A 9,192-nucleotide genomic window follows, 5' to 3' on the forward strand; every position below is an offset into this window, starting at 1 on the left:
AAATCCGTACTGACCAGCGTGGTGAAGTATCGTCAAGTGACCCCTACAACCCACACTGCGTGGCGGCGGTTCAGATGTCACTCACCACCAATGGAAGCCTTGGCCGCTAATCGAACTCTCGCGTTGCTGGGTTCACGGCTCAGCGCGCTCAACCGCTGCGCAAATCGGCTCCACCCGATGCTCCGTCATTACCCCGGGTGATGTCCCACTTGGCTCGGGAAATGTGTAAACGATGAAGCAATAATGACATTAACTATTCAGTCGAATTATACAAAACACAACAAAGGCTAGGGGAGGGGTTGGGGAGCGGCGGGGGTGTCTTAAAAGTGGAGCTGTAAAATAATAATAAGCGCCCCATCTGCGCTATCCAGTGGCGCTTAATGAAAAGTTGTTTTTAAGTGGTGGCCCATTCATACAACACCAACCCCACGACGCCCACAACACATTACCGTAATGAGATATCGGCACAAAACATGCGTTTGATTGGGCAATGATGACACAAGCATCTATATATATAGTTTGAGGGCCACCAGTATATAAGGATTATTTGTCTCTCTGGACGTGGTACAAATCAGCATCGACGCGACTCTCACGTGTCGACCGAGTACAGCAGATAAACTCACAAAACATTTAATCGCGGGTTCGCACGGTTGGCTACGTACGGTGCGAAAGAAGTTCAGCATACTACATACATACGAAACTACTTGGTATTAACGGGTAACGGGTAACAAGACAGTTTACGTAGAACACAAGTTGCTGCTGCTGGTTGTTGCAGGCATATATATAGTTATAGGGCTAAAGCTTACAAGATCTATATTCTGTACCAAGTATTCTTCAGTATCGTCCGTGCTGTATTGACGGTGGCTATGATGGCTTTGGAGCGGCTGAGAGGTACACGCGATGGTGAGTATTATTTCTATTTCAGACTGTTTATCTCATAGGTAGGGTATAGACGCATTCCCTGCATTTTTTGAGCCCGAGGAAAAGCGACGCGCTCGCCGGCGCCGATGACAATTCCTCGCAGCAGCGGACGTGGTGGAGAGGCGCGACTCGTACGTGGCATGTGTGTGTGTATGCGCGTCTGTCTGTCTGTGTGTGTCTCTCAGTCGTAATGTATGATAAGAAGTGATTTGTACAGACAACCTAAGTTAACACCAAAGCGCAGTGATGTTAATGTATATTCGCTGTACCCTTGAGCGGGTTTTCAAGTGTGTTTAAAATGAAAGCAGTTAGTTTGATGATGATGAGTACTAAACAGTGTGGTGATTATGTGCACGTGCGTTTGCATGTTCGGTGAATATGTGGCTAAATTTGAGTAAGACGCCGAGAAGTTACATGGTTATATTTTCATGCGATGTGTCCGTGTTGAATTTAACTGCCTGCAATAGATGATGACCTCTCTACAAGATAAAATTCAGTGACAGTCACTGGCGATACCAACCTTTCCACCTTGGATTTTAACGCTGCACCTTTGCAGCGATTAAAACCCCAGTAACTTTTTTGTTTAACAAAATGTGTAGCCTATTACTTATTTGTACCTGCCTGAATTCTCAAAGTTCGGAATTTTGCTTGGGGAGAGGGGACTGTTTGCTGCTGCTGAACGTAATCATAACTCAGCTCAGGTCAGGTTATTTGCGTGGAGTTTATTTTATTTTTATTAAATTTTGTATGTGTAGTTATTTTAAATGAAATTATCACCTATTGAGACAAATGAACAAAACAACGTTTAATACATTAGTCGATGACACTGTGGCTTTACAAAGACAAATATAATAAGCGACGTTTAAGGGCATTGGCCCTTTTCACAGCACCTACAGAGGTCAGAGAGGTAGCCTGAGTACTCTGAGGAAGGGTCGTTGCCTGAAACGTCACAATATTGAGACAAATAGTCATGCAGTATTTTCTAAGAAGACCCGGTAAATATGAAGCAAGACAGCGTGCATGACCTAATGCCAGATTAACAGTAATGTAGAGTCAAGCAATGCCGAGCGTAATTGATCATAATTTAAAACCTTCAAGAAGCAAAGTCAAATATTTAGATCGGTATTGCATGAGGTATTATATATATGTTAAATGACGTACATTCCTAGTGTCCGAGTGGTTGATCTAATGGCCCATTAAACACAATGAGATAGAGTGACTATTTGTAAATTTAAATAATTATTATTTCAACTTGTAATACGCCACGGCACAGTATCCGCTCGCTCTCGTAACGAGAGGACGACTCAGAGGCGCGAGGAGGAGGAACCACAGACGAAGGCAGCCACGCGATGAACCAGCGCTAACAATTGCCCAAGCTCTGCGATCCTCTGTGTAATGAAGGAGTTATCGGCCAATTAATGAGTGTTTACATGTGGGAGGAAACCAGAGCACCCGGAGAAAACCCTCGCGTGCGAGGGGGAAACACTCTATCCCATACAGACGGCACTTGTGGAGTCCACATTTTTTTTGCTGTACTGCCTTCTCCTGGCAAGCCAGGGGTATGGCTTCCTCCGCGGCGTCCCATGGGAAGGGAGTTTCGCAGCATTTGTGCGAGCCACTAACCCTGGCTGCTGCCTCCACAGTGCTGGATTACGGGACGTGCGTTGCCACCACCGCCCGGCCAAATCACCAGACACAATAAGGTCCCGCGTGTAAGGATGATCAACCCTTGAAAAAATAAAAGAATTTCGTATTTAGTTGGAGGAACACTGGAATGCTCATAATAAAATGCCGTAGTGCCAATTGTTTACTCAGGAAATCGTCTGAGTCTAAACATTCTTAGCGATGTTTGCCTAATAAATAATTTTTAAGTAACAAGGGATTGCTTGTTACAGGTGGAACATTACTCTATTTACTGTAGTGGTGACAATTGCCCACTTTAGCACTAAAATCACTACATAATGATAGTGGGGGTAGTACTATCGTTAGTTGTCGAGCGTGTGTGTCTGTAAGCGTGTGTGAGCGTGCAGCATTTGCCCCAACAGTCTGTTTAGGCTGCTATATGGGGGATCTTGTTTTGTATGAGCGTGCGCTACGAACCCGGCGACCCGAGTTCGATTCCCGCTCACGGCCAACACCAGTGACGATTATCTGAACCGGTCCTGGGCTTCCCCTAGGTCGATTCAGCGTCAAATGAGTACCTGGAGCGGTATGTAAACATGGCCATTGGGGAGACAAAGGCGGCCGGGCGTGGTGCTGGCCACCCACCCCCTCGTGTACCGTTCCGGCCTTCACAGGTGCTCGCTAACAGCACTTGCCCCAACAGTCTATTACAGGCTATATGGGGGATGTTTGTCTTTGTTTGTAAGTAAGGAGCCCGTGGTATAGAGGTTAGCACGCACCGTTACGAACCCGGCTACCCGAGTTCGATTCCCGCCTACGGCCAACAACATTGATTATCTGAACCGGTCCTGGGCCTCCCCTCGGTTTGATCAGCCATAAGCCAATACCTGGTCTGGTGTGTAAACATCAACATTGGAGATACAAAGGCGGCCGGGCGTGGTGCTGGTCACCCCACCCCCTCGTGTGCCGTTCCGGCCTTCATAGTTGCTGCTCGCTTAACAGCACTTTCCCCAACAGTCTGCTAAGCCAATAAGGTGAATCTTAAGGTTAATCTTAAGGTGAATCTTTGTCTTTTGGGGAGCAAAAGTGATGTATTGGCACTGTGCAACAAACCCGGCGACCCGAGTTAATTTCATGACCAACATCAGTGACGGATATAGATGAACCGGTCCAGCCTTAAATGCGTACCTGGTGCGATGTTTAGACATCAGCATTAGGAAGGAAAAGGCGGTCGGGCGTGGTGCTGGCCACCCATGTCCTCCTCGTGTGCCCTGCCCACCGAGCAAGAAATTTCACCGGTGCTTTCTATAACAGCACGTGCTGTTCGGCTACAACAAAAAATGTTAACACTCCTAAGAATTTGCAACAATGCCACAAGCAACGAGCCGCCTCCGGGCTCTGGAGACCACCTGGAGAAGGATATTCCCAGAGGCACGCGTTGACAATGATGACGAACGAGTGGGAGAGACTCTCTGAAATGTTGAAGCTATTAACACACATTTGTTATCACGTTACAGTGAATATATCCGTTCATTTCCCATAAAAAAAAACGAGAAGTGTTTTTAAAAAAATGTTTAAAGCACCCTGTACTATCTATGCCACATGGCGTGTCCGGCGCTATCGGCTCTCGTTCATGCCGTGCCATCTCCGTCTCTCTCGCTGTGCAGAGTCGTCTGGGAGGCGCGCGATGAAGACGATGTTCGTGACGGAGTCTCCTCCTGGGTGTGCGGTGCGCACCGCGGCGACTCTGCTCTGCCTCCTGTCGCTGCTCAACAGCTCGAACGGGCTGCCGGCGGACCCGCGCAACACGGGCCTCCAGTGAGTGACATCCGCACAGAAATAGAGATAAAAAAAATTAACCCGTAAAAACAAAGTTTTTCACTATAAATCCTTTATATGAGTGGCATCGGTTTTATTTTATTATTTATTTCTGTTTTTCTTGAGTAAGAGTTTCATTTTTATCACATTGGTATTTTAAATTAAATATGATTTTTTTTCCCCTAAAAAGTGGAAAATTTTGGAAAACAATTTCACGAAAATAAATTGTCACGCACAACGAGTCTGTGTGCAAAATGTCAGCTCGATTGGATCACGGGAAGTGGGTTAAAAAACGACCGAAAGATTTGCACGGTCGTAAGCACGCAAGCAAGCAAGTGAACTTAATATAAAGGATTTAAATAAGTATAACCCGTAAAAATAAAGTTTTTCACTATAAATCCTTTATATGCGTGGCGGCTAGAGTCCTCTCGTCCTCTGGCTTGAGATGGCTGCCACCTATGGGTCAGATGATTGTCTGCCAGTATTAAGCAATTGGTAATTAAATATTTAATTTGTTTTCCCTAAACAGTGTAAAATTTTGGAAAAAAAATTTTCACGAACATTAATTGTCTCGCACAACGAGTCTGTGTGCAAAATGTCAGCTCGATTGGATCACGGGAAGTGGGTTAAAAAACGACCGAAACATTTGCACGGTCGTAAGCAAGCAAGCAAGCACGCAAGCAAGCACGCAAGCAAGCAAGCGAACTTAATAGAAAGGATTTAAAAAAGACAAAGATCCCCTCGTCTAGACTCAACAGACCGTCGGGGCAAGTGCCGTTAGCAAGCGCATGTGAATGCCCGGCACGGCACACGAGGAAGTGGGTGGCCAACACCATTGGCCCGGCCGCCTTTGTCTCCCCAGTGGCGATGTTCACACATCGCACCGGGTACTTATTTGAGGCTGAGTCGACCTAGGGGAGATCCAGGACCGGGTCAGATAATTGTCAACGGTGTTGGTCGTGAGTGGGAATTGAACCCTGGTCGCCAGGTTCCTAGTGCAGCGTAGCGCTAACCGCTGCACCGCCGCTCCCCACACACACACAGACAAAGACACACACATACACAGACACACACAGACAATCACAGACAAAGACACACACAGACACACACAGACACTCACAGACAAAGACACAGACACACAAAGACACAGATACTCACAGACACAGACACTCACAGACACACACAGACAAAGACACTCACAGACAGACACTCACAGACACTCACAGACACAGACAAAGATAAAGATCCCCCGTATAGCCTTAACAGACTGTAGGGGCAAGTGCTGTTAGCGAACACCTATGAAGGCCGGAACGGTACACGAGGGGGTGGGTGGCCAGCACCACGCCCGACCGCCTTTGTCTCCCCAGTGGCGATGTTTACACACCGCACCAGACACAGACACACACAGACACACAGACACACACACAGACAAAGACAGACACAGACACACACACAGACACACACACACAGACAAAGGACTTGTTGGAGGCAAGTTGCTGTTTGCGAGCAGCGCCTATGAAGGCCGGCACGGTGCACTGGCAGGGGTGGGGTGGCCAGCACCACGCCCGGCCGCCTTTGTCTCCCCAATGTTTATACACCTCACCAGGTTATTTTTGTACCTGGTTCGAGGGGGGGGGGCGCACTCTATCCCATGCCACGAGAATGCAGTACAGCGAAAATGTGAGTGCACAAATGTGAGTGCACACTTTCGCTGTGCTGCATTCTGAAAACGTGAGTCCGCATTTTGGCTGTAACGCATTCCCCTGGCAAGCCACGGGTACGGCGCCTCTACGTCCACAGAATGGGAGTTTTACAACATCTGTGCGACCCACCAACCTACACCTCCTCGGTGCTCGATTACAGGCGTGTGCCACCACCGCTCGCCACGCTTATACTCACACATATTCTCTCACAGACAAAGATCCCCCGTATAGAATTAGTAGACTTTTGGGGCAAGTGCTGCTAGCAAAGTAGCACCTATGAAGTCTGGCACTGCACACGAAGGGGTGGGTGGCCAGTCCCAAGTCCGGCCACCTTTGTCTCCCCAGTGGCGATGTTTACACGTCGCACCAGGTACCCATTTGAGGCTGAGTCGACTTAGGGTTGGCCCAGGATCGGTTCAGACATTCGCCACTGATGTTGGCCATCAATGGAACTCCGGTCGTCGTGTTTGTCGTGAACCACTACGCTACTGTCCCACCCACAGAGACACACGCTCACAGACGCACTTAGTCATGAACACATTCACACACGCTCAACACATAGACACATTCACAGACACAAACTCAAACACAATCACAGACTTATGCTTAGTCATCACATCATAGACATTAACCCACTCACAGAGACACACATTCACACACTTGTCACATTCATACACTTGTACACATAGACACTCACGCAGTCAAACACACAAACTCATATTCAGATCCTCAGGGTCGCAGAAACACACAGAGACACACATTCATGCATAGAAAGACACTCAAATATGTACATGCACATTCAGACACACAGACGCTCACAATTATCCATATAAAAATACTCACACACTCACACACGTAACAATCACACTTTTACACACATCATAGATTAATTCAAATATAAAGACAACTGTCTTCTTGGTTCTTTCGGTAAAGTCACGTAGAAGGGAAGCAATAAAATAATAAAAATAAAACATAATAAAATAATATAATAATATAATAAAATAATATGATATTGCTTCCCTTCTACGTGACTTTACCGAAAGAACCAAGAAGATGGATCCCTGCAGTCACGAAAGCTTTAAATCGAAATAAAGACAACTGTTTTATTGGCAAAAAGGGTAAAACCTATTCTCATGAAATTATTGTAGCTATTATCGGTTATAATCATTCAAATGTATAATTATTGAATACAATGTCGTTAAATATAACATTATTATTCATTATAACTATTTAATTTTTATAATTACAATAATTCATGATTTCGTTATATTACCTCTGACCAAATCATCGTGAACGCTCCGGATGCTATCACATCTTGGGAGGCTGTGCAGGTTTAGCACGTGAATGATATTATTCAATCTCTCTTTCTCAGATCTCTGAGTCGTCTCGCTCCCTTGCGTGTGTATTCTGGCGTCTTCTGACATGCTAAACAATTCGCAGTAAAGTTGCGGCGTTTTATAATTACTGTTGTTGTTCAACGACTACTTAACCGCACTTTAAACTTCTTCCACGTGACGCGCGTCTTCCGATTGTCTCTCTCCCCGCGCAACGACCCGACACAGACGCCGTTCCGTGGCCGAGCAACAGTTCATGCACGACAAGGGCCGCGTGCTCCAGGAGCTGGGCCGCCGCCTCTGGGTCCAGTCCGTGGTGGGCGAGGTGCACACGGCCATGGGACGCGATGCCAACCGCGTGGCCTCCCACGCCCCACGCTCCCTCGCAGCCGCAGCCACAGACGCCGCCGGTGCGGCCTCGTCCTCCCACTTGCTCCCCTGGGGGAGAGCCCGCGCGGTTGACCCCGCCGCCGCCGGCGCCGTCGGGCACCCCCCGATGAAGAACCCGGCGTCCGGGAAGGCGCTCGCCCATCGGCGCGCGCTGTCCCTGCAGGAGACGGACGCCAACGGCCCCACGTGGAGACACGGGAAGGTGGCGGCGGCGGCGGTGGCGAGCAAAGGGGTGGTCAGGCAGCACGCGCCGCGCGTGCTGGGCAAGGGTGCGCGCAACGCGAGGTCTGTCACGTGGCGTTAATGCGAGCGGGCGAGCGAGCGAGCGAATTTGCGAGCCCACGTAGAAGTTGTACATGGACCACATTTATTACGCGGCGGTATTCGGGCACGCGGTGTCGCGGGCGATGATGTCCCATCGGCAGTGCGCCTACTGGCGTCAATTTAGTAAATCCTCCTTTCCGTGACACTGTCTCCGCATGAAAGTAGAATGCCCAGCTTCTTTGGGGCTCGTCAGCAGTCAATCATGCTAAACAAATGCAGATGTTGTTGGTAAGTGCCCTCTGGCTCTCTCTATGCCATGGGCAGTCCGTAAAAAAATCTATTTGGAGTGCATTTTGCACTGATGGCCCATGATGTTGAAAGAAGACACTTGACCCTGCTGATCAGCCCTAGTAGGGCAAAACCAGTTCAAAGTTTACGTGTTTATTCAAAATGCTGCCGGTTAACACAAGTCTGGAAGCCGAATAGGCCAAAGTAAAAAAAACATACTATTTGTTTTACGTGGAAATGCTTAACGCGGCAGATGATTGACTAGCCTTATTCATTAGAAATCCACGGCAGCAGTGATATTAATTGGTGGCTCACTAATGCCAGTGATAGTATGTATATAATGGTCTTCGATTATTTAGTTCATTGCCATTAACTTGATTAATAATGCACAATTTGCCAAACAGGATGCAATGCACAGCCACCAGAATGATAAACATACACGTGTAGTAAAGGATGGAGATCTGGAACAGACACGCGCTCAAGGAGACAAATACATTCAAAGACCGCTGAGATTCAGTGCTGTAAAACTCGTCAATGTAAAAAGTATAAACGAATAATGCTGCACACTGTTTAACAAAATAACTAGGGAAGACCCGTAAACACAATTAGGTTTGGATTAAAGACAGATTAAAACAATCGGCGACACCCCCCCCCCCCCCGTAATACCGTACAGCTAATGAATAAATAACATTTCTAAAAGTAGAACCGCGTAGCAGCCTGCAGAGTACGCTTGGGGGGGGGGAGAAACAAAAAGGCAATCGAGGACTGCCGTGGATTTCTATGAGCGCCGTTGATGCAGAGTGGCTGAGAATCGCCGCTGCCTTTGTCGTCGAAGGCATTCCTCGCACAAC

At 47.6% G+C, this 9,192-nt stretch overlaps 1 protein-coding gene across 2 annotated transcripts; it reads left to right on the top strand.

Moving 5' to 3' along the window:
- Positions 1 to 600: 600 nt before the first annotated feature.
- Positions 601 to 8,946, top strand: LOC133350291 (uncharacterized). 2 transcript variants are annotated; one of them, XM_061564478.1, is made up of 3 exons: positions 601 to 903; positions 4,212 to 4,362; positions 7,628 to 8,946. In XM_061564478.1, the coding sequence occupies exons 1-3, from the start codon at positions 867 to 869 to the stop codon at positions 8,091 to 8,093; spliced, it is 654 nt and encodes a 217-aa protein (XP_061420462.1). In that variant the 5' UTR covers positions 601 to 866; the 3' UTR covers positions 8,094 to 8,946. The 2 variants fall into 2 exon arrangements, with proteins under 2 accessions (XP_061420462.1, XP_061420460.1); XM_061564476.1 differs by lacking the exon at positions 601 to 903 and having other exon boundaries at positions 4,115 to 4,362.
- Positions 8,947 to 9,192: the final 246 nt, after the last annotated feature.

Source organism: Lethenteron reissneri, chromosome 33, assembly GCF_015708825.2.
Source record: "Lethenteron reissneri isolate LAM-NWPU_2019-01 chromosome 33, ASM1570882v1, whole genome shotgun sequence".
Lineage (NCBI taxonomy): Eukaryota > Metazoa > Chordata > Hyperoartia > Petromyzontiformes > Petromyzontidae > Lethenteron > Lethenteron reissneri.